Source organism: Genypterus blacodes, unplaced genomic scaffold (genome assembly GCF_046128005.1).
Source record: "Genypterus blacodes isolate CSIRO-AG114 ecotype Tasmania unplaced genomic scaffold, CSIRO-AGI_Gbla_v1 ptg000070l_1, whole genome shotgun sequence".
Lineage (NCBI taxonomy): Eukaryota > Metazoa > Chordata > Actinopteri > Ophidiiformes > Ophidiidae > Genypterus > Genypterus blacodes.
In genome coordinates this window covers 1,864,514-1,888,279 of record NW_027466880.1, presented here as the reverse complement: position 1 = coordinate 1,888,279, position 23,766 = coordinate 1,864,514, and the positions used below count along the sequence as shown (strand labels likewise).

The 23,766-nt window shown below is 42.2% G+C and overlaps 4 protein-coding genes across 9 annotated transcripts; 1 reads left to right on the top strand and 3 right to left on the bottom strand.

Moving 5' to 3' along the window:
- tusc2b (tumor suppressor 2, mitochondrial calcium regulator b) lies at nucleotides 1-2,231 on the bottom strand. Of its 4 annotated transcripts, none has more exons than XM_076156916.1 (4): nucleotides 2,058-2,231; nucleotides 1,197-1,424; nucleotides 929-1,049; nucleotides 1-817 (listed from the first exon to the last, which is right to left on the bottom strand). In XM_076156916.1, the coding sequence occupies exons 2-4, from the start codon at nucleotides 1,349-1,351 to the stop codon at nucleotides 752-754; spliced, it is 342 nt and encodes a 113-aa protein (XP_076013031.1). In that variant the 5' UTR covers nucleotides 1,352-1,424; nucleotides 2,058-2,231; the 3' UTR covers nucleotides 1-751. The 4 variants fall into 4 exon arrangements, with proteins under 4 accessions (XP_076013031.1, XP_076013030.1, XP_076013029.1 ...); XM_076156915.1 differs by having other exon boundaries at nucleotides 2,103-2,231; XM_076156914.1 differs by having other exon boundaries at nucleotides 2,143-2,231.
- Nucleotides 2,232-3,134: 903 nt separating this feature from the next.
- Nucleotides 3,135-8,114, bottom strand: rassf1 (Ras association domain family member 1). 2 transcript variants are annotated; one of them, XM_076156407.1, is made up of 7 exons: nucleotides 7,950-8,114; nucleotides 6,619-7,060; nucleotides 5,522-5,643; nucleotides 4,461-4,565; nucleotides 4,053-4,341; nucleotides 3,857-3,972; nucleotides 3,135-3,769 (listed from the first exon to the last, which is right to left on the bottom strand). In XM_076156407.1, the coding sequence occupies exons 2-7, from the start codon at nucleotides 6,908-6,910 to the stop codon at nucleotides 3,620-3,622; spliced, it is 1,074 nt and encodes a 357-aa protein (XP_076012522.1). In that variant the 5' UTR covers nucleotides 6,911-7,060; nucleotides 7,950-8,114; the 3' UTR covers nucleotides 3,135-3,619. The 2 variants fall into 2 exon arrangements, with proteins under 2 accessions (XP_076012522.1, XP_076012523.1); XM_076156408.1 differs by lacking the exons at nucleotides 5,522-5,643; nucleotides 6,619-7,060; nucleotides 7,950-8,114 and adding an exon at nucleotides 4,726-5,505.
- Nucleotides 8,115-9,658: 1,544 nt separating this feature from the next.
- Nucleotides 9,659-11,097, top strand: cyb561d2 (cytochrome b561 family, member D2). The gene is made up of 3 exons (XM_076156556.1): nucleotides 9,659-10,116; nucleotides 10,195-10,232; nucleotides 10,319-11,097. Exons 1-3 carry the CDS (start codon nucleotides 9,984-9,986, stop codon nucleotides 10,823-10,825), a joined length of 678 nt encoding a protein of 225 aa, XP_076012671.1. The 5' UTR covers nucleotides 9,659-9,983; the 3' UTR covers nucleotides 10,826-11,097.
- Nucleotides 11,098-11,526: 429 nt separating this feature from the next.
- rad54l2 (RAD54 like 2) lies at nucleotides 11,527-23,233 on the bottom strand. Of its 2 annotated transcripts, none has more exons than XM_076156553.1 (22): nucleotides 23,078-23,233; nucleotides 22,054-22,250; nucleotides 21,297-21,606; nucleotides 21,066-21,202; nucleotides 20,799-20,942; nucleotides 20,463-20,695; nucleotides 20,137-20,319; nucleotides 19,897-20,030; nucleotides 19,601-19,797; nucleotides 19,157-19,499; nucleotides 18,871-19,048; nucleotides 18,406-18,627; nucleotides 18,115-18,233; nucleotides 17,395-17,513; nucleotides 16,824-16,923; nucleotides 16,469-16,674; nucleotides 15,833-16,008; nucleotides 15,481-15,677; nucleotides 15,190-15,359; nucleotides 14,984-15,073; nucleotides 14,814-14,906; nucleotides 11,527-14,705 (listed from the first exon to the last, which is right to left on the bottom strand). In XM_076156553.1, exons 2-22 carry the CDS (start codon nucleotides 22,208-22,210, stop codon nucleotides 13,720-13,722), a joined length of 4,494 nt encoding a protein of 1,497 aa, XP_076012668.1. In that variant the 5' UTR covers nucleotides 22,211-22,250; nucleotides 23,078-23,233; the 3' UTR covers nucleotides 11,527-13,719. The 2 variants fall into 2 exon arrangements, with proteins under 2 accessions (XP_076012668.1, XP_076012669.1); XM_076156554.1 differs by having other exon boundaries at nucleotides 20,799-20,939.
- Between the last annotated feature and the right edge of the window lie 533 nt (nucleotides 23,234-23,766).

Here is a 23,766-nt window from a genome sequence, read left to right as displayed (position 1 = left end):
TTCAGCATTTCAAATTGTAATATAAAACAATGCAATTTCAACAGTTATAATAAATTAAAAATGAAACATAATATGCCAAAGCAGCAAAGGAACCAACAGGATCTCTTATCAGACTCACTGCTGCTTGCTGTGTACGTGTGTGGCTCTGAGGTCTCGTCACACCAAGGTCACTCAAGCCGGTATTTCCACGTTAACATATGACAATAATCCATTAAGATTACGATGGCCACTGATTGTCAGCTCCCTGTGGATGTTATCAAGCAGCAGATATTGTTTCATGCATAATAGAGCAAATCATGTTGGTACTGAAAAAGTGTGCGCTTCATCCTTCTCTGGCTTTGGCCGTGACTCGAGTGAAGAACTTTACATCCTAGAGTTCAATGATTCACATCGGAGCATTTTGGCTGCAATGGACCAGGACTGCGTTATATTGTGTTTTATGTTCGCAGACACGCACTGACTGACATGCACACAAACCATGAACTGTAAACTGAGTATGTTTGCCAGCTTGGCACCCTTCTAGATCTCCTTCAGTGACCTATTCTGTTTCTATAAGTGCACACAAGCCATAAACAGATCACATGCATAGGCTCAGCACAGATTACATCAGCCTGTCCACATACGGCATCGACATGTCAAGAGATCTTGATTTTATTTTTTTTCTCAAAAGAGCGTTCAGGCTTCCAGCTGCAGGGAAACCGCAGGACGGAGTTGACACAGTGGCAAATCTGAGAATGCTCCTCCGATATTGTCAAACTTCACAAAGGACAACTGGGAAATCTACATGTATGCAAGGGTGGTCCAGCTTTATAATTCCCTGGATGGACAGAGAAGAGGACATTTATTTCAACCGGTAACACAGAGAGCTCATGTTGGGAATTAAAGCCATAGTACAGGATATAGAGACAGTGGACGGTTGTTTCCTCACCTGAGGCGTTAGATTCCTTTGAATCCTTTTCAGCTTTGCTTTTTTACGTCCATTTTTTGTCACAACTGTCTCTTCGTAGAACTCGTGGGCCAAGTCACCATCTTCGTCCAAGTACAATGAGCTGCAGAGGATACACACGGGTGTCAGTAATAGAAGACTTTGTTATTTACTTTGAGCAAAAATAACAGTATCACACTACATGGTAACAGTTAAAAGTCTCACAACACACATGAGGAAGCCTCTACATGCTTCCAAGTCTGATATTTACCTTCGTCTAGTGAACACGAAAGGTGTCGCATTTGGGAAACTTCGGGCTCTTGCCAGCGGCTGTTCATTCCCGTTCCCATCTTTGGTTGGTTCTTCAACGCTACCTGAGCCAGAGAAAGGCCAAAATCCTTTGGATTTGGAGCCGCTACCACCCATCTTCAGCTGCAGCACATTATTTTCTTGGGTCACAGGACAGCCAGGGCAGCTACAATGCACAGGGATAGGGCTCCTGGGAAGAGAGGCACAGGGAGAGGTAGAATTCATTTTAAGTCACAGGCAAAATAGTGAAGGCATGGATTTGAAGTTAATCTAGGTCAAACAGATGAAATGAGTATTAGTACAGACAGGCAAATCTAGCCTGACATGTACATGACTACTACTCTATATACAGCTTTACTAATGTAATTCTTATTTCTTTTGTCTCTAAAGGGGCAGCATTATCAAACACAATCAGCATGTTGCCATTTAAGTGTTAGCCAGCTAGCACGCATGTTCCATGACAGTGCAGCTCTGTGATTTTACAATCCAGACAACCGCTCTGCCTTCACCACAGACCCGACTAAGCTTCCATTAGACGCCAACTAACGAGTTATAAGTGTTGACATTTACAAACGCAGAATTAGGACGCTCTGTTTATATTTGTTGGGCTACTAGACCGAAGCGGCAACCTGTTTATGTAAAGCTGCGTGTATTGCTTCAATCGCCCTCCATGTTACCCTGTTAGCTCGCCTGCTAAGTCCAAACTCGCCTGATATTGTCCCCTAGCTGCTGACATGACCGTTGGAAGTAGTGACAGTAGCATTAGCCAGGTTAGCCGTGGCCACAAATGGAGCACAACGTTCACAAACGATGGCAAAGTTACCGTTAGCTGTTTGGTTCATGGTTTTCTGTGTGGCTGTCAACGTACCGAAAGGGAGATTTGTTCTGTCCGTAGCAATGTCACTTACGTTGGTGAGTGCTGTTGTTTGATGAATTGCTAAATCTGGATCGAAAAGAGCTGTTTGTGCTACATGCTAATGATCTCCTCTGTCTTTCTGTGACGTCGGATTAGAAAATTGTACCCGCTATCGCCACCGTGCGGTTAGGAGTAAAACTGCAACAGCTGCCATTCTAATGGACACATTTCAATATTGAAACAAACTATTTTTTACATTATTTTTCGTAGGTATCTATAAACATTACAGCTGCGCACAATCATTGTTATTTTTGGCCTCTACAAAAACATATCCAAATGTGTGCTATATGTTCTATAATGTTCCATCTGTATGTCTATGATTTGTTTATTTATTCCGTTCTGGTGAATAGCAATATCATTTTTCTACGTAATTCCATGTCGTCACTCAATAAAATCTTAATAAAAATATAACTCGCCTTCATCGTGCTTTCCCAGCAGCTGGCTGTCTTTAATGTTGCAATACTGCCATCTTGTGGAATTGACTGTGCCCTTCATTGTCCGTGTTTTTTAGTTTCTCTAGTTTCAGTAATCGATTTAAATTCCCATAAACTTAATATCACCAGAACACTGCCTTCTTCTCACAACCTCCACATTTAATCATGGTTTGTGTTTCTTTAATATTTCTTGCATATAGCACTATAAAAATGTTGTCTTCAGTCTAGGTTTTTAGATCAGATGGTTTGTCAGGTGTAATGCCATGAGGTTATATTTGCTAACTGCGCTACTCAAGTAGCGAAAATCTATATTATATATTATATTAAAATCTATAGTATTATATTCTATCTAAAGTATTATATTCCCAATATCATGAAGTTCAATTTTTAAAAAATATATAAAATATATACAAAAAAATATATGAAAGTGTTACTTTATCTTGAATGTGGACCATCTATTGTTAGTCTAACACACACTCTCAAAATAATTACTTATTCAAAATGAACACATGATCACTACAAACAAACTTTGGTTTATAATTATGAGTTTATTAGATAATTTGTTTCACATTTCAACTTCACCAAACATGTTCATTTAAGTGCCAAAATACAAACAGCTTCACAGAATATGAGTAAAACTGCTCTTTGATGGGGGACAATAAAAAAAATGACCAGCAGGACTCAAGAGTGTTTTTTAAACCACTATAAATAATCAAATGAAGCAGCGTGAGTTTACCCCAGTAAGTTGCATCAAACTAAATCCTTGATGATCTCAAATTTGTATGTTCAGTCACTTCCATCCAATCATGAATCTTTTTACAGAAAAGTCACAATATTGACAGTAAGTTCACAATCAATCAATCAATCAATCAATCAACAGGATTAAGCTTATTTCTTCTTCTCAAATATGTTTACTATCTGAGCTTTTTCCTTCCCTTTTATCCTACTGTAAAATTCCTTATCCAACCATGACATTGTTTAAAATAGCCGATAGTTCTTCTCCATATTTCAGTGTGTGGACTCCCATGTCTCTGGTTAACCAGGGGTAGTAATCCTTTCCATGGCTTGCTTCATCTTGTCTCTAGCAACAGCATAGCGCTTTACTATCTGCCGCACGTGCTCTTCTTCCTCCCGCTTCAGGATTCGTAGGAAGTTGCACAACTCTGGAAAACTAAATGCGTGCCACTGTGGAGGAGAGCCATTTCAAATTAAACAGATTTCCATATACAGTACAAACAATTCCTCACTTTCTGTGACAAATACAAAACTTACATTAACATCCCCTGTTTCGTTCTCTTTTAAAACCAGACTCAGGAGTTTTTCATTGGGGCCAGCACAGAGGCGCAGGAAGAGGGGACACTCATCATCAGAGAGTTTGCGCAGGTACACTGAGGGAAACAACAATCAGTACTTTAGGTTGTGTAATACCTCCATTTTAATGTAATTCAACAGCATATAAGATTTTTACCTTGACTTTGTCGCTCGCTGCGCTCAAACAAGGCAAACTTTGCTGGGTTGTCCACCACTGTGAACTTGTTGAGCAGAGCTTCGATTACTTCCCGTACCCGTGTTTTCGAGCTTATGTGCAGGTGCTTGGCGGCGTCTTTGGGGAGGTAGAATGAGGTCCGGCGTTTCATCGGACCACACCGCTGATCTCCCTCCTCTGTGGAGCACACAGCCTGAGGAGACGGGAGGGAGATCGGTCGAACGAGCTTAAAATGGACCTTGATGAAGCCAGTGTAGGACCCGTCTTTACTCTGCAGACAGATGTGCCATAGGGTGGGAAGAGAATTGGTTTTAAATAATATAATATTCTCAAAATTGTGAAAAGTTTAAGCATGAATCTTCAGAGAAAAAGGTTTTATTATTTACTCACAACCACCATGTAGAGATTACTGTTGATCTGAGCATTATAGTCCTTAACCTTTTGCTGAATCTCACCAACAGTCAGCTGCTGTTTACCCAAATCAATCTGTTCATCCTGAAAAGCAGAAGGACCACAGATGATGTCTTCAAACTTAGCTTCTAAAGATATGATTCAAAGAGAAAATGACTGCCAGGCAACAAACACAGTCAAAAGCCAAACAAAACTATCTTCCACCAAAAAGAAAGTGCAAACAGCTGTGTGTCTGTTGGAATGCTGAGCTACGACAAAGCCTTACCGTTGACCTCCTGACCTTTTGAAAGAAAGATGTATACGCAGTGAAAAATAACTCCAGCTCTGAGCCGCCGCCTCCCTGACTGCAGAATGTACTGCTGGCTGTACTTCCCCGAGTCATCTCCTTTTCAGATTTCTCACATCGCCTGACAACAAATGATCTCTGTGGTTGCGTGTCAGAAATTGTCATCCATAACATTACACACTCTCCTGCGTCTCTCTCTCTCTCCTCTGTCTGGAGAACACAGACTCCTATGAAAGCTCTTTATATACCAGCATTTGCATTTGCTCCTCCCTGCCAATAAATCTAAGGTGTTGAAAGGGTCAAACTGCTGTCAGCCTGATCGATTTTTTATTCATCTTAAGTGAACAGAATTGACAGCTGATGCTGTTGGTTATGTTTTTGTAAAGATGTCGTATGAAATTCTTCACGTGTGTTGCATATTAACTTCAGTATTTGATCAGTTTTGGCTCGGCCCTTGACTGAGCCTGAATAGCTGTTTTATTGTGATGTTGTTAAGTAACCCCCTCTCCCCTCAGCTCTCTCCTAAATTACTTGCTGTATAGATCAATTGACATTTGAGACGGTAATAAAATCAGTGTCTCCGAGGACAGATGGCACACTGACACTCTGTGGATAGCAGTGGACAATCTGGTAGCATCCATCTGCTTTCTCCTACCCACACACAATATCAGCACAGGCAGAAAGTGACAAAAAATGACAGAAAGACAAATGAAACCTTTACATTAATCTGTATATCTTCAATATTGGTTCTCACCACATTTGTGTCTGACTCTATGGGCTCCTCAGTCAAACCTGTCAGGTCTATTAAACGTTCCTCTGTGTGGCAGTCCAGTTGGATGAATGGTTCACAGCGGTAGTGACATGTATACCTGCAGTCTGAAACAGAGAGAGTGAGGGGTAGTCATGCATTCTGTGGTCAATAAAAAACAAACAAGTGTTGCTTGATAAGTTCTGAACCCAGCAGAGGATCATTAAACTCAGAGGTGTTACACTGATTCATTTTTCAGCACAATCTCTTTCACCTGCAACATACTTTTCCAACAAGAGAGGAAGAGATTTTGTCACAGCTCCCTAGAACTCATATTCAGAGGTCAAAGCCTGAGGGGTAAACTGAACAGAATGCATAACCTATTTCAAAGCCACAACAGTGGGTAACAACTAAGAGGTAGGTAATGATTACCTTGTTTGACCATCTTGTACAACTCACAGAGCCTTGGGAACCCCTGGAACTAGGTTACACCCATTTACTCTAAATGTTTAAATGAACAATGTACAAAAACATCTAAGAAATAACATTCATTTCACAAAATGATCACAGCACATGACCACTCCCTGATGTTTTAGGTTCAGAACACACCAGTCAACCTTTTTATTCAGAGATCTTATCATTTACTTCTTTCATTGTGTTACCACAGCCTCTGTCTTCACTGAACGGAGCCCCTAACTTACCACAGGAATGCCTGAGGTCAAATGATAGGGATAACATAAATGTTCCCAGGCCCCCACTGTTCAAACATGAAGCTCCACAGAGCTTCCTACACATTGGCAAATACTCTGTGATAACAAGTCTCGTACATGGAAAACATAACATGAGCATCCTGCATTTTATCAAATGGAAAGTGATGACTTTGTCAAAGCTCATGGAGCTGTAGGTTGAAAGGATTTTGGGGTTGCATAGCAAATTTAGGCTTTAATTTGGGGGTATGTTTTTTAATCTCTGCAGTTTTCCTCTGAACACTGAAAACTAATTTTTAAGTGAATCCATACACTGGCACACTCTACATGTACTGAAGTACTTAGTATGGTTAACATGGACACACTTCCAAATAACATTGATTCATGTGCACTTACTGGTGCAGCGTAAACATTGCTTATAAAGTCCCCAGATGAATTCTCCGCACAGGTCACACCAGGTAAGATGAGTATAACTGTAAGGCTGGAAATCATGTCCCACAGCAGCAGCTCCTTTATGACAGGAAGGTGTCTCGATGCTGACGCTGTCTCCAATCAGACGGACCACATGGGACTGGCTGGGCTGGACTGGCTTTATGGGTGGTGTGGCTGTGCGGGTCACAGGGGCCGCCAGCTCAATAGGATCATTTACACTGAGGTCCTTTAGTTCGATCAGCTCACATTTGGCCATCCTGTCCCTGATACGGAGCCTGACATCTCAAGTGAGCACTTCCTGCTCATGGATTTGCTTGGTTGGTCCTGAGCAACATAGTGTGCACCTCCACATATGTAATGGGGCTAGTGTGTGTAGATAAACAGGTGACCACCAAGTCCTTTGGAGCTGTAACAATAGATGATATTTGCAGAGCATTAACAAGGTTTGCCCTTACTCAACATAATAAACAACAATTTACCATCTTTAAATGAAGTTCAATTCATTCAATCATAAACTATAATATCCGCATCTTTCCAGTCTGGGCTTCACAAATGGAAAAACTAAAGATTAACCTTTATCTCAGGCCAGTATTCACATACAATTATATGTGTAATCCTGTGAAAGCTGGTAATGACAGTGATATAAAAGCTGCATGTTTCTGACAAAAAGGAGCTTTCACGTAAAATCTGAGTAACTGAGAACTCTGACACCATGCAAAGAGTCAAATCCTCCAGTCTAATTTTAACATGTTTAACATCCTGTTAGACCAAAAGAGGATGAAATAGATCATGCAGGATGCACTTGATATGCAAACACTGTAGGGCCATGAAAAATAAAACTGATTAAAAAAACAAAACTCTTTGCATGTTAGTAGGTTGAATGTGGCAAAATGTTTACAGGTGCATCTAAACCAAGTTTCATGAGTTTGGCTGTGGAGCTGCATTGTGACTAGAATATGAACAAGCCGGGGCTCTATTGGCCAAGTGGGTCACCAGTTATTCACACAAGAGCACATTGTGACCAGGAGCGCCCAGTAAACGTACATTCCATATGTTTAGTGTCTGTATCGGGTGGGATATTTCCCCGTAAACCTGCATGTTTGGTTGATCTGGTCTCGATATGCATTTGCTGTAGTTTATCAAATGCATCACAGCCATTAACGGGACAGTCGAAGTTAATCCCGCAGTCTGAAACGGGACGAAAACTCACAGGCAGTGACGACAGAGCGAACAATCGCTATTTAGACTAAACAAGTGGAGCAAAGATTTAAACAAATAACCGTTACAAACCTTACCTTGTTTGGTTTACCGGCACCACTTTATCACAGATGAGAGTGAAAGCAGTTAGTCGTTGAGATAATTCCGAGCCGTCCGCCCACAAACGGGACCGCTCACTCTTCAATTTGCGCATGACCATAGAGACTCAGACTGAGGTGGATTAGCGTCTAATCCGCCATCCAGAGATCACGGATCACACAGCGGAGGGGAAAAACAAGATGTAATGAATATAATGTTGGTCCAAAATGAATGTAAACGACATAGTCTGTTAGTGTGTGACACTGTTAAAGAGGAATTATCACAGTCCAATAAAGTGTCATATCTTGATTATATATTATATTGTATTATATGATTGATAGACTACTTTTCAAAATTGAAGAAGAATATCTCCTTTTACACAAATGGGTATCTCAGTTTGTAGTAAATACAGGCTTTAATCTTTAATTAAGGGCCATATGGACTCAGCCAAGGCTCCAGGCTGAAATATGGTGTCTTATAGTGACTCAGTGTTATGTCATGCATGAATGTTGGAATATCACGAGTCTTCAGAATAAGTACCAGTATCACTTTCTTTAATTAGCAGCCAGGTTTTATGAGGCTTTCCCCCCTGAAAAGAGTACAGCAAGATCTTACAGGAAGGGAGTGTGAAGGACAGAACTATGAGTTCCAACCTGAGCCCTTATCTTTGGCCAGGGGTCACATGGTGGTGAAATACAGACGAAATATTTCAGCAACATATCCCAAGAGATATTTCTATTTGTTTTCATTTGTCTGTTGTTGAGGAACCATTATAGGTTATAAATGCATTTGTGGATATCAGAAACCAGAAACTGACAAAAATACATTGTCAAATTGAGTCACATTAGTCATTACCATTCTGGTTTTATATTTTAGCATTCCTTATCCACCATAAGTGATTTCCTCCCCTGACAGAAAGCTGCTCTGTGGTTTCTCTGGGAAAATCAAACAAAGACAGGCCATATTTACACAGTTGTAAGTGTTAGTGTTAGTTGTACAGAGGGGATGTTTATTCGGCCACAAACCCGCTACTCAAGTCAAGACTGCAGTATATTCTACTAAAAAGAAAATAAAACGTATAAGTAAAAGTATAAATTATAAATTTCATTAATGATGAAAAGGAGGGTAAAAGAGAGAGAGAGGGAGACCTGAATGATCTCGTTTGTCATGTGGGTGTTTGTTATTGTGGAGTCACAGGCCTATTAGAGAGGAATTTGAGCACAATTAGCAGCGAGCAACAAGGACTGAGTGTCCATTGAGATGTTGGATGGATGGTAGACTGAACGATATCACATCGTCTAATAACCATTACTATAATGACTTCGAATTCATACTCATCCTTGTTATTATTATTATTATTGTTCCTTGACATTTCATCCATAAACATGCTACTTGTGCTGACAGCTTCAGGCATCAGTTCATCTACCAATCCGTCCACGAATCATCTCTCCTTTCCTCTCAGTACCTCAGGGGATAAGTAACAACTTTCCACGTCAGCTGGGAGCTTTCAACCACATTGGCAAGAATTAGCATAAAAGAAGACATCCGGTCATGAGTTCCGGCTTCAAAATAAAAGCAGGAAACATTAACCCATTTGCCCAGTACAACTTAATGAGCGAACACCAGCTTTCAAACGCATTAAACTTGTCGCAATTTAACATGTAGAAATTCCACCGTGACCTTAGGGGTTCCTCCATAGTTTATAGGGGGAGTGGATTGAAAACGCTTTTATGTTGACAGACCCAGACCAGAAGTCTGGCGACACAACTAGAAAAGCGGTAATGTACGAGGAATTGTTATTATGGACAACTCTTATATGTATGATTCTTTCAAGCTAGAGTTTCGTGCACGTGTGGCAGTTGGAAGCTTTTGATTAAATGTAAATGCTTCCGCTTTAAAACAGCCAGAAGTTTAATAGAGTAACGCAGAAAGTCTTTCATTAGTTCCGCTGCTGATAAGACTTAGCTGTGACTAAGGGGTCACTTTAGGTGACGGTGTGTTTTCAGTCCCGACAGCATCCACACACCTTCCACATGGTTCACAACAAAGAGACCGAATCCGAGGCTCGGATCTACGGCTGTGCCCGAATAGGCTCCTCGGTATTGACCCACTGTGTCTGCATCGGCTTCACGGTGTTCATGGCAGTTATGTCATGGCCGGGATCGAGTGAGTGTCCGTTCCTCTCATACATTTCCATGTCTGTGTCAGCCCTCTCCGATGACTGTATAACCTCTTTCATTTCAGGTTTGTTTTCGTGGCACCCTTTCTTCATGACACTGGCTGTAAGTGTAAAATGTTCAAATTAAAACAGCAAACCTACAAAAAGTTCAAACAATCCCCTCCAGATTTCATTTTCTCCTCCCACCAGTTCTCCCTGCTGATGACAGAGGCCATCCTTATCTTCTCACGGCATGGCTCTCCCATCAGAAAGTGTCTACACAAGACTAAGGTCCGACTTCACTGGATCCTGCAGTCCCTGGCTCTGTGCTGTGCGCTCCTGGGCCTGGCAGCTATCTTCTACAACAAGCACCTAAATGGCAAAGCCCACTTCACCTCCTGGCACGGTCTGCTGGGCCTGATCACCGTGTGTGTGGTTTCGGTGCAGTCTGTGGCAGCTTTGCCTCTCATCTACCACTCCCTCGCTAAGGGCTGGTCCCTCGCCAAACTCAAACGCTACCACGCAGCATCTGGACTCGTCACATACCTGCTGGGCAGCATCAGCCTGTGTCTGGGCCTCTGCTCCACGTGGTTCACAACGTCTGTCAGGGACTACAGCTGGTACCTGTCAGCACTCTGCCCAGCTCTCAGCGCTCTCGCTGTCATGAACCAAGTCTCCAGTGCTTACATGGCTAAAAAACGCCTACAGTCCTGCTGAAGGCATTAATATCTGCACGACACTTCAGCCAAATCGTTCCTCTGTTCTTTTGTAAAGCTCAGTCATATGCAAGTGAACCAATTTGTACACGACTCTGATCTGGTTTCACACATGTGTGGATCATTTGTTTGGAGGCTTTTCCTTCCGAAAATGCAAGAAACTCATTCAGGTTATTTATTTTGTCCATCCTTTTGATAAATGATGCTGCCTTTGAATGAAGACTTAGCTAGTTGAGTGACAGATTCTAAATAAAAGTATTTCAGAAGTATTTACACTGCAATAGAAGAGTGTTTTATTGTTAAAATAACATTGATTACACAGTCATTCTGCTTCAGTCTAGGCTGCATGTACGAAAGTTTTACTGAATCAGCCACCAATGGGTCAAAGTGAACAAAAAGGTTAAAAAATGTAATTACAAAAAACAGAATATATTTTCCATCATAAATAAATAGATTTCAGAGACACTTACATTGAAATAAAGGGGGAAACTGCCAAGTGAGCAAACACCAACAAGAAGTTATAAAAAAAACATATGCCCATGAAACAGAGATGACTGACAAGAGAGACAGACAGACAGGGGTTGTTTACAAATCATGTCCATGCCAGGATTCCAATGGGAGACTTTTCTAACTTAGGGCTCAGGTATGATGCACCATGTACATACAGCTCAGAAAGAGACTTGATCCTTTTTCAAATCAGGACATCCATTGTTAGGGGGAGAAAACTAATCCAAAACAGGAAGGACCAGTAGCAAATGACTTTTTTGGGGGGGCGTTGCTTAGTTCACAAACATTTGGGAAAAAAAAGTTTTTCTGGCTTTCTTATGATCTGTTGTTTCAGATTACCCAGTGCTTCCTTACAGTAAATAACCTTTGCATCTAGTCTATTTATCAATGGAGGAAAAGGACTCTCCTATAAATCTAAATACTTTGATGTGTCATCACAACAATGAAACACAGGGCTACAGAGAACGGCGAAGATCTAAACTCCCTAATCACCGCAGACCTACACTGACACGACCGACAGAAGCTACTCACACTGCACCCATTTAAAGATGTACCGCAGAGAAACGCTACTACATAATGGCACTGTCAGTTTGGTAAGGCCACCACACAACCGGACCTGCTTCTGCCTCACAGTCCTCGGTGGTTGTAATGAAAAGCTGATCAGATGACTGGTTTGGACTACATTGACCTATGGAATTATTCAATCAAAAGACTGCAAGAATGCGACGGTTTCTGCCCTTATAAAAATGATTTTGGACAAAAATCATTCAAAGCCTGCTTGTAGGCTGTATGTGGGCAGCTGTGTTATAAGAACAGGTGGAGGGGACACTGATGACGTAAGGTACAACAAAAAGATGCAACAAACTTTTTGCAAATGAAATAGCATCTTATTTAAACTGAACCTGTGTTATGCATTTGACACCAACCGGCTAAATTCTCAGTAGTTCTTTAAACTGCCGACAGAACACCAAGACTCAAGACCCCTTTGTGATATTTAAGGCTAAAAAATAAAACAACAAAAAGTCCAATTCCTTGTCCTAACCCCTGTGTTATCAAAGGCTAGAGTGAAAGTACATTCATTTTAGTTGAAGGACTCTCGAAATTTGTTCCTCCGGCGTCATGATTATAGTTGTAATAATAAACCATTTTCCTTGACCTAAAACCTGCAGAATGCACAGTATTGACGTGTAATATAAACAATAATAATGATCACTATTTACAAAGTATCAGCATATTCATTATAGTAACACACATAGAATCCTTTTCAACAGGGGACGCTACAATATCTATCAAACTGCTACTGACTAAAATATGCTTCGACAGCTTAATAGTTCAAAGTTGATCCTTGAAGGATTCTCTCTAAATATATTGTCAAGTGAATTTGGAAAGATAACAAAACATTCCATAAGCATTTCCAGTCCCTTTCGATTGTGCTAGTTTTCCAGTTTTGTTGGATCAGAAGAGAAAATTGATCTTAAGCACTGGACTTCGTCTCTTTCACACGACAATTCTACACAATTCATTAGTTTCACAGCAATATATTGTGAGAAAATCCAACTGGAAGCAGATTTTTATGAAATTTCTCCATTCGAACTTAAAAATGTAACAGAGAGGCTTTGTTTTGGGAAGCCCCCATGAAAGATTAAGCTGGTCCCTATATCAAAAAAGTCTTGTGTTGCCTCTGTTGTTCCAGCTGAACAATTGTGGGACATTCAGCATACGGATTTGTTACTCTGACTTCATAAATCTATTAAGGTACAGCTTAACTCTCTCACTTGGATGAGACACGAGTGTCTCAGTATGTGTGAACTCAAATAAAATCATTAGGAATGGGAATTCAGATTGAATCAGATCATGTAACCTGCTTAAATTAAAACAAATCACAGCCTTCATCCACTTCATTGTCTCCTCACTCATTTGGATAAACACTTTATTTCTAGGTTTTCATATTATGTAGATTGTGGTTGGTGTTTTGATATGCAATATAAAGAATAAACCAAAGACTAACTTTGAAATAGAAATAAACCACACACCAAATTGCCAACACTGAAACGATGAAGCAATTTAAGATAGAATGCTTAAAATGAATGCAAATCACAAATGATTGCTAGGATGATATTCACTACCAATTTGATATGCATCTATTTTCAAATGTCATTTATCTTTTGAGTAAGAGGTAAAACAGTTGAAAAGGGATCATCACCTAGTTTGACAATTAAAATTTATTTTCTGCCGAACAGAATGATTTTCCATTAGGATTAGGATTCCCTGATGTTTTCTGGGTTTCAGTTCAGTTACTCATATAAACATGTCATCATTCCCATCCCTAATGTACTTCAGGTTAACCATGAAGCTGTGTGAACTGGCCTTCCTAGTCTCTTTGAGTCTCTACTGTCCTGTCACCTCTATAACATCGTCATCAGAGCTGCTACCCCCATTCTCTGCCATCTGATGTCTGTCAGGTTGGGTCAGAGCTGCCCCCAAAAGGCTGGAGGTGGGATTGTTAAAATGAGAGAGGAAGCCGGATGCTGCAGAGCTGGGGCTAGGCGCTGATAATCCCCCAGAGCCAGAGAGAAGAGGGGCAGAGAACATCCTGGACTCGGGGATCAGGGACTGACTGTAGTTGAGAGGGAAGCCTGAAGACAGAAGACCAGCCATGTTGGGATTCATCATGTACGGAGGCAGAGAACCTGAAGCCAGGGAAGAAGAAGTTGCTGCCGAGGGGGGAGATGACATGGGAATGGTGGAAGTCGCAGAGGAGAAAACAGAGGACAGAGATGAGGAGGAGGAGGAGGAAGAGGGAGGAAGGTGTCCGTTCCCTGTAGCTGACGGGAACAAGGTTTGTATGTCAGACATTGTTTGTCCTGGTGTCTGAAGGAATGACGATCCACCGCCGCCGCCGCTGCCCATCAAAAGCGGGTGACTCATGTGCCCTAGGTTGCCCAGTAGGGATGAAGAGTTCAGACCCACAGAAGGAAAGTTGAGGCCCATGGACATACCAGGGAAACGTCCCGCAGCAGAAGTGCGTTTGCCTCCTAACTGCGTGTTTCCATGGCTTTCAGTACTCTTGCGCTTGTTGCCACGCATCTGTAAAGCTGAGCTTAAGAGGTCATTGGTAAATTGACCACCGAGGTCGCCAGTCTGACTATTCTGTGAACTGCCTTCGTCCCCTGCTGGGACAACGGACATGTCTGGAGGTGACGGTAGGTCATCTCCCGTGTTACCTGTGGGTGACGTGTAGTGGCTGAGCTCTCGTAGAATCTCAGAGCTTAACGGAGAGGAGGCTTGTTGCTCATCGTTTGGAGAGTGTTGCTGCTGCTCCCCAGGGGATGAACAGCCGTTACTGATCGGGTGTATAAGGGAAGCCTGGACGTCTGTGGAAGGAAGAGGAATGCAATCGTGAAATCAAGGTATTAAAAGTTGTATTGACAAAAAACGGCACACACAACATTTTGAGAGGCATTGCACAGAATGCACTTTACCTCTTGAAGTAACAGACAACCCAGCTGCTGGCCTACTGATCTTTCCCGAACGAATAGCAAATATCCTTCCATCATTTGTCCTAATGTAGGTACCTGTGTTGAACATAGCATGAAGCAATGAAACGGTGCACTGAATGTATGCAGGCAATCTATTGTGTTGCTGCCCTTACCTTTGGAGCCTCTGATAACATGGATGCTCTCTCCTGCACTAATTCGGGCTTGTACATCTGTTGCACTGTTTGCTCCTGGAATCAAAATATCTGTAGATGGAGAAAATCCACAATGAGTCATACACGAAATATTTAAAAAGTATTTCATTTCCACACCAGCATGGAATAAAGAGACTGGAGTGTAACAGGAGCACAGAAGTTCGTACCAGTTGTGGTGACGATCCTCTGTACGTGAACCCCAGCTTTCTGCAGGAAGTTCAAAGGAAGGCTACCGGGAATGCCCATACCGACCTGCCGGGGCATCATCGGGATTGGGGTGGACTGGATGGGCCTGACACTTGCCACAGGCTTCTCATCTGGACGGGCTATGGGACGCCTGGAAATATCAAAATCATCAGATGGTCACACTTGTACTCTAAGACAAGTTTTGAAATGAGATGTAATTCTTTTGTACAGCCTTATCAAAGCTTAAAATATAACATGATAACTGTACCCACCAGCTGCGTTGGCTAAATGCTGGTATATTGCTGAGCGTTTGATCACTGTTTGGGTAATAGTGGGCATATGATGGGCGAGAATAGGGCACAGAGGCTCGCTTCTCATCTTCATAGCTCTTCTTGGCAGCTCTTTTCTCTGCTTTGGTAAGTTTGGACTCCTTCCGGTCTACAAGCAGAGACTCGTGATGGAAAGGTTGCTATTGGAACAAATGGAAAAAGGAATCATTTGAAAATCTTATTCACAGTTCAATGGTGAGTTTTGCTGTGAGAGACAGGTAGAACTCTGACATGCCACTCAACATCTAACCGTCTTTGCTCACTACTGAGCTACACTGGGCATATGCTCCTGTACCTTGGTGATGAGGTGTGGGTAAAGCTGACAGGCTTGATGAATCACTGCTTCCAGATCTTCTCTCGAGTCATGTAAGAGTTTTTCAGCATCGGGCTCCTCCTCTACGAAGTGCAGCAGTGACTCCACCTCTTTACGAGTGAAGTTCAGCACTGGGTTCAGGTCATCAACCACGCGGTCTGCAAACAAAACAAAACACATTTCAGATTGGCTGGATTTCTTATATAGCAAAGAAGCTACACAATCTTACCGATACATTTTGCATTTTGACTACGTGTGTGTAGTCAAAACCTCCTAAAACCTGAAAAGCTAGTTTAGCAATTATGTTTTGGGTAATGTCTCCAAAAAATGTCCTGTGTATCTGTTCCATGCAGCATCCACCAGTGTTTCTGGAAGCGACCAAGGTCCAATGTTTGCCTCTGTTTGGTTGTTTTGATTTGCAAATGTAGTTATAGTTACACTGAACTTGACTGTTTGATGGTAAGTCACAGCTGGGATTTCTGCTATCAGATCATTTTCTGTATTCTTTTCAATTTTGCTAGCCTAAATAACACAGTATGAGTATTCCATTACTACACAGTCACTTCACAGACGCCTTGCTTGTGACATGCACATGCAAACAAGCACATAGTTTCTTACCGGACATCCCCTGTTTGGAGACTTGTCTGTCATAGATCTTCTTCTCCAAAGTGAAGTCACAGACGAGGCGGTATATGTAGCAGGGTTTCCTCTGACCGTAGCGATACACCCGGCACACTGCTTGGGCATCGTGACACGGGTTCCAGGACGCGTCGAACACAACTACACGGTTCGCTCCGATTAGGTTTACCCCCAAGCAGCCCGCTCTGTGAGGAACACCGGAAATTAAACCTACCACTACCACCTACTGTGTGTGTGTGTGTGTCTGTGTGTGTGTGTGTGTCTGTGTGTGTGTCTGTGTGTGTGTGTGAAATTGGGAGAAATACTGTAATGAATAAAGAGCTGAGACAGCTACCTGGTAGAGAGCAGGAAGACCCATGTTGAGATGTTCTCTGGGTCATTAAACTGATTGATAAGGCGTTCTCTTTCTGAGGCAGATGTACTCCCATCCAGTCCTACAGACAGAGATTTGAAAAACAGTCAAATCACTCAAAGTATTCCACAAGGGGACATAATAAGAAAATACAAACAGTGGGAACTGCGGGGGCATCAAACAAAAAATGAAAAATGATTTGGTAGAAGTGTATACATCTTCAGAATTGATGTATAGTTCAGGTTGTATAGTTAAGTTCACACAGGTGTTCAGGTGTCTCAATGTGGGAGTGTTTTGTGTATTTCTTCTTGCCCTTAAATAAAGACTTTCAATACAGCTGTTCCATTATCTGGATCTATACACATATCTCACTCGGTGTATGTGTTTATGACATTTTTGGCAGATAAATTGATGTCATTTCAAGAGGACTGTGTAAATTACAAAAGCGAATAGGGAGATCTGTGGCTACACATCACAGCCGTGGCTACTGAACGCAATAAAGACAACAACACAGTAGGGGTTTCTCGGTAAGCTGGTTAGAGAGATGACTTACTGTAGTAGTTGAGATTGCGGACCCAGTTCTGGTTGGGGCTGTCAGGGGAAACTACAGCTGCTGGCATGGGTCTCTGCGATAAGAAGTCCTCAATGACAGACAGGGTGGACAAGCTCTGGCTAATGGGGAACACAACAGGAACGCATAAATGAGGAATTACACAGATTGGTGCGATGAAGTATGACATGAATAACAATCAGTCAACCTTTAAATAGTCACATCATCATATACAGTAAATCACATGTGGCTTACAACAAGATTGAAAGAAGAAATTCTTTTAAAAATTAGATAATTTTTGTCATGGAAATTATTCGTCTGAAGGTGAACAAAGAATTGAAGTCAATCTTTGTTTTTCTTGATCTTTTTGTCTCAATTTCTGGGAGGAACAGACAAGGAGTAGGGAGATATGTTATGGGCACAGCTCAGGGTGAAGGGAGGTAGGGGTCAGGTGAGTAGCTGTGGGTGAGCGTGGGGAGTGAAAGGATATAATATGTATCTGCAATATCTAGTTTGTGATAACATTTATAACAGGAAACATTTTGGATATACAAGGTTAGTGCTTCATTAAATTGCATATCTGTGTGAGAACATTGGGTTATACAAGTTTATGCATTTCATAAATTGTAAGAATAGACAGCGGTGTCATTTTCCATTGCAATTTTCTTGTTGTAAAGGCTCAGAAAGCTCCAGTAAACATGATTAATTGGCTGAATGACTTACCTAAAGACCAAAATCTTGTCTCGTCTGCTAACACTCTCATCAATCAAATGGAAGAGGAGAAGCATCTTGGCTGAGTTCTCAAGAACTCCTGTATGGTAGTTTGACATTATGTCATTTGCCTGAGACAAACGAGAAAGGTTGGTGAAGGACATTGGTTTGACAAGAGACTACTTCAGACTCAGGTTGGTGCCACCATCAGCTGTATGGTGTGGATAGAAGTTAACATGGATATTGTGATGGATATGAAAGAGAAACGGCTTTTCCCAATGCTGGTCTACGGTTCTGACATACCCACTCATATGTGATGACTTGATTGGCTCTTTCCTGTGAGGGATTAAGCGCTGGCAGGTTGTTGTTGACTTTGCTGTTGCTCGAGTCGGCTACTTTGGCTTTAAGGCCACCAGTGCAGCGGGGGTTACTGGCTGAAGTGATGTCATCAAGGTCCAGGTCCTGCTCATTAGCCTGATTCTCCTTCTGCAGGGCCTCGTAAAGGACATCTGGGTGATTCCAAATCTGGAGGGATGTGGAAACAAAATTGTTCTCACTTAAGTCGTACAGAAGCAGAATGTTTTGTCATTATTTCCAGAGCGATTTACAATTTTGCTGTGCTCTCACAGCCAATATCACACTTCCCATGTCGAATCCTTACCCACAATCCAAAACTGGATCTCTGTGGTGCAAATGTGTGGGCGCCTATATCAAATATCCTATCAGCATAACATGACCCAAAAGGATGCAATTACAAAACAGCCTCACCTTGCAGCACACACAGAAGGCTTTGAGAGGGTTGAGACCGAGCCAACCGCTGTTGCCAGCTTCTCTGAAACGTTTCATAAACTCGGTATACAGTGCCCTCTGGACGGGAGAGAGTCGCACCAAGATAACGTGTTCCCCCTTGAAAGGAAGATGATCTCTGAGCACATCATGGCCACGTCTGCAACCCAGAAAAGCACAGAGTCAGAACAATCCACACAGGAGAGGCGAGTGTGGTTTTCTTTCACGACATCTCACTTCTAAATTCAGACCTTGGCAGTAAGCTTACCTCTGAACGAAACCCTCCAGCAGGCTGTGGAGAACATGGCTGCGGTAGCGCATGAGGCGCACGTCTTGAGGTGTGCTGTCAACACACTGTCCATTCAGAATGGGCCGCTCAAACATGTTGCTGAACTCTTGCCGGGTTCCCAAGAAGTCAGGCCTAACAAAGTCCACCATGCACCAGTACTCAATGAGGTTGTTTTGCAAGGGATAACCCGTCAGAACCACTCTGCGCCGTGAGCGGATGTTCTTTAGAGCCTGTGATGTGCTTGCGTGGTAGTTCTTAATACGGTGACCCTCATCACAGATCACCACATCCGGCCCAGGCCGGGCAATGGCTTTTTCGATACCTGCATTAAAAAAACAAAGAAGGGAAGGAAGTGTGAATTCACAGCAACTTTGAAATGTACAGTATGCATGTGGTTTCCTAAAACTAATAGATTCTGCTGACCGTTCATGAGTTCCTGCTGTCTGTCTTCTTCATCCAAGTCAATGATGATTGGTCCTGCAGGTTTCTTGGACTTCCTCTTCTTCCCCATGACAAAGCTCTTCTTCATGGACAGCAGGCGGTACATCTCATACCCCATGAGCAACACTCCACCATCTCTGGACCAGTCCTCAACAACCTTGGCTCTGGCCATTGTTGTTCTGCAGGTAACACAGGCGGTATGATTGACAGTTCAAATGTTTGCTAATGAGTGCCTAACCCTTGACACACATAGACACACAATATGACACTCTACTTACTTGTGCTCATCGTTGAGAATGTGAACTTTGAAGTTGCGGCCGGTGAGAAGTGCAGGGTCAGTGTCAGGGGAAATGGCCTCTTGGGATGGAAGCCAAAGATTAAACTCTGCCAGCCAGTTCTGAAGTGTGTTCACCTGCCAAGTTGAGGTAAAAGAGTTGGTGGTTAAATTTCACCAAAGATCAGCATACATCCACGTGTAAACCGTCCAATGACACAACACATAGACATCGATGACTCACAGGGACAATGGCTAACACAGTGTGGGCCTCTGTATTCCTCAGTAGGATGTCTATGAAGGAAATGATCTGCAGGGTCTTGCCCAACCCCATGCTGTGAGCAAGGATGCAGCCAAAGCCACTACTGGTCTTATATCTCTCCAGAGACTCAATCAGGTTATCGTACAGAAACCGGATTCCTCCGACCTAAGAGAGGAGAAGAATGTTGGTTAGAAATCTAGCAGACCAACCTGACAAACATTGAGAACCCGAGCTGGCTTTAATCTCAATTGTTTAGTGTGGACAAATCCATATAACTGACAATGTGAATGGCATTTAAGTAAGCGTACCTGGTGAGGTTTCACTGCTCTGGCCAGTTGCGGAGCGAGATAAATGTCAGTCTCCTCTGCAGGGTGGTTGATATTGACCAGCACCCTGCCCTGGGCATCAGGCAGGTTCAGATCATCGTTGATATGTGCCCCACTGCTCTCCTCTGAGCCGGCGGTCCCATCCGCTTCCTCGTCAGCTGACTCGCTGCTTATTTGCAGCGCGTCCTCGTCCCCAGAACTGAGCTCAATTACATCTGTAACAGTGATGTAATGAGAACAACTGGAAACTGTGCACGTTCCTTTGTATATTTTCGAGCAAAGCGCAAAGAGCTTTCACAGTATTATCAACTGTCTTACCATCTCTGACGGCTAGCAAAGGTAGGCTGGCCTCCTCTTTTTCCTCGTCATCGCCACTGCTGTCCAGACAGATCACATCGTGCTTGCTCAGGAGACCAGGTACCAACTGAGAGACCTCCCCTAAAATTGAAGCAGTTTCTGCTGCTGAGAAGGTAGGAAAGTTAGGATAGAAAGCAAAACCTTTCAAAAGACCATAAACAGAAATATCAAGGAGAATATAAGGAAAAGCATCATCTGGAAGTGCTTTATTGACAGAGTGACAGTTACCTAATTGACAGTCTGATACACTAGGGGCTGGTGTAGGGAAGTCTTTCCTCTGCTGCTCCAGACGTTTCAGTCTCTCCATCTCTTCCTGCTGAGCAGCCTTGGTTCCAGCCTCCAGCTGATCTTCTTTCAGAAGCTTTCTGTATGGGTGAGGAAATGGGTCACGTTACAAAGTTTAGTCAAATGTTTATTAAACAATACACCTGAGAGTAAATATCAAATAAGTGAATGTACCTGATATTCTTCCTCATGTGTGTAGGCTTAGATGGCTTGGGAGGTTTAGAACCTTTGGAGGACTTGGAGGATTTGAGTGATTTAGAGGCCTTTTGTTTCTTTGTTTTGCTGGACGGCGGCTTGCTCTGGCTCGTGCTCTCTGGGCTTCCTGGAGACTGAGAGCGCGAGGGGGGTCTGGAGGGAGCTCTGGAGGGGGGCCTGGAAGCAGGCTGAGATGAAGGGCCAGGGGAAGCCTCTCTGGAGGTAGAGGAATTGGAGTCCCCACCATCCTGAGCCGATTCTGCCCTACCTTGGGCACTTTCAGGTCGCTCTATGGGGACAAGGGAAAATACATGGTGAGATTGGAATACTATAATTAAACACCTCTCAATTTAACCAATGCGACAAAATAATATTACATCATTATTTTGAGATATGAAGCTCACTGATTTCATGTGTGAATGAGAAACTAGCAGAATGTTGCCAAATTCTGTCACAGCATGAGATCTTGACAACTAATAAGATATAAACCCATTTGATTAAAGATGATGAGGATTTATCAAAATCTTCTCACTTTCTAGGTTCTATGTCCATCCTTGTACTTAAGGGTTTGGTCAGTGCACACAACTATTTTGCATTTTTAAAGCTTATTCATTGGCAGACTTAATTGCCAATAAAATTAATAAAATCCTCAGAAGAAATAAAGTTATGATGAATATTGCAATTTCACAGGGTTTTGAATAATAGTTAACAGTAATAGCCCCACATCTGCACTTACCAACAGCATCATCTTCATCATCTCCATCATTTTCATCCTCGTTTTCCTCCTCGTCCTCATCTTCTTCTTCTTCCTCTTCTTCGTCATACTCTTCTTCGCTGTTCAGGCTGGGCTCCAAGTCACTTTCTGAAATTGCCTCTTCAGACATGGTGTCCATGGGGCTTTTAGAGTATTACCTACAGACCTTCATCAGGAGCCTTTCAACAACAACAACGACCTTCAATTAACAACGACAGTATATCACTTATGAACGTTATTGGCAACTGTTAAAGCAGATATAAATTTGGATATGGGAATGGACCACAACATGGCGCCAACTAACAATCATCGCCACACCAACAACAACAAAACATACAAGAAATATGATCAGTTTTAATACACGTGACGTTTACTATCCACAGACTCTGTATTGTCTATACACTGCAACACAGTCGATTGTTCTGAAACAGCGAGGCAGAAATCCACAGTGTTCGTTCTGTATGAATGCATTAACACCGACCGAATAATTAAACACAGACACGGAGGGATTTCTTTCTCTCAATTGTCTTGTTAGAAGAGGATGGAGAGCTAGCGTGCAGCCAAAAGCTACCTCTACGCAACTCGTCTGTTTTGGGACGTTCTTACCGAGTGTTAAACGTAAAATGAGCAACGCACATGTACGGTTGTATAACCTACACCGGCTAACCGATAACCGAAAATAAATACAAACATTTCTCTGGCTCAGACCAACGGCGCTACGCTCGGTATTTGCACAACAATGAACGCAATTTCCACTGCCAAACCCACGTAGCGTCCATTGTTCACGAAATGCTGTAAAACGTGTGGCGGACTGGTTCTTGGCTGACAGGCAATATGCTTTCCTTTAGTGACAGATTGGATCGTTGGCTGTCGTAACTAGATAACAATCTAAATATTGTATGGGTAACGCGTTGCTAACGTTAGCTAAGTTACAACAGGGCTAACAGCACAGGCTAGCTAAGGCGCGTTAGCTCAACTCAATCCACCAAGCTGTTTCGGGTCTTACCTTAATGTATGGCTGCGATATTCCCTTCAAGAAACCTCACTTTGTATGTCTACAATGCTTGTTCATCTATTAGTACATGCAGTAATTGTGTAAATGAACTGGTAAACGCTACTAATTTTCCAGTGTGACCATAAACACCGTCCCTGCAAACGTTGAGAATTGGTTAGTTGGACTAAGGTTCCGGAGGATAAAAATCCTATTAACCCTTCAAACTTTAGCTTCCATCTGAAGTTTGAGTGGAATATACGTAGAATAGCGGCAATAAAATACAAATTTGAAATAAATCAACTGAAGCCTTCATGTTTCACTATCCCTCAAGAATGTAGTTTGAATTCTGATTTGACTTTACTATATAAAAAACAATTATAATTACTAGTTTTATCATTATCATTATTATTATTGTATTATGATTGTATTCATACATATATATTCCTCCAAGCAGTATTGCGATATTTATCGCATACATATGTAACTGACCAAGCCAGTACACGAAACGGGCACCACAGTACAACTACATTATTTCTGCATGTTCAATAGCTTCAAGAAATACAAATCAGTACTTTTTGAGACAAGATAATTATATTATTTTGACATCTATCTAAATATATATCTTATATTTATCAGTCGTTTGTTTATTTTGTCATTCACTGTGCGCTTTATCCAGTCTGTGACAACAAGTTGCAGGTAGG

Bases quoted from the DNA above. Each gene is read 5' to 3' on its own strand.
- tusc2b (XM_076156916.1), bottom strand. From the start codon at position 1,351: ATGGGTGGTAGCGGCTCCAAATCCAAAGGATTTTGGCCTTTCTCTGGC. The intron at 1,050-1,196 runs GTAAATATCAGA...TATCCTCTGCAG, and splicing joins TTCGTGTTCACTAGACGAAG to CTCATTGTACTTGGACGAAG. The intron at 818-928 runs GTGAGGAAACAA...CTGTCCATCCAG, and splicing joins AAAGGAATCTAACGCCTCAG to GGAATTATAAAGCTGGACCA.
- rassf1 (XM_076156407.1), bottom strand. From the start codon at position 6,910: ATGGCCAAATGTGAGCTGATCGAACTAAAGGACCTCAGTGTAAATGAT. The intron at 5,644-6,618 runs GTAAGTGCACAT...TCTCTGTTTCAG, and splicing joins GCAATGTTTACGCTGCACCA to ACTGCAGGTATACATGTCAC. The intron at 3,973-4,052 runs GTAAAAATCTTA...TGTTTCCCTCAG, and splicing joins CAGCGAGCGACAAAGTCAAG to TGTACCTGCGCAAACTCTCT.
- cyb561d2 (XM_076156556.1), top strand. From the start codon at position 9,984: ATGGTTCACAACAAAGAGACCGAATCCGAGGCTCGGATCTACGGCTGT. The intron at 10,117-10,194 runs GTGAGTGTCCGT...CTTTCATTTCAG, and splicing joins TATGTCATGGCCGGGATCGA to GTTTGTTTTCGTGGCACCCT. The intron at 10,233-10,318 runs GTAAGTGTAAAA...TCCTCCCACCAG, and splicing joins CTTTCTTCATGACACTGGCT to TTCTCCCTGCTGATGACAGA.
- rad54l2 (XM_076156553.1), bottom strand. From the start codon at position 22,210: ATGGACACCATGTCTGAAGAGGCAATTTCAGAAAGTGACTTGGAGCCC. The intron at 16,675-16,823 runs GTAGCTGTCTCA...TGTTCCTCACAG, and splicing joins GTCTTCCTGCTCTCTACCAG to AGCGGGCTGCTTGGGGGTAA. The intron at 14,706-14,813 runs GTAAAGTGCATT...TTCCTTCCACAG, and splicing joins GTTGTCTGTTACTTCAAGAG to ACGTCCAGGCTTCCCTTATA.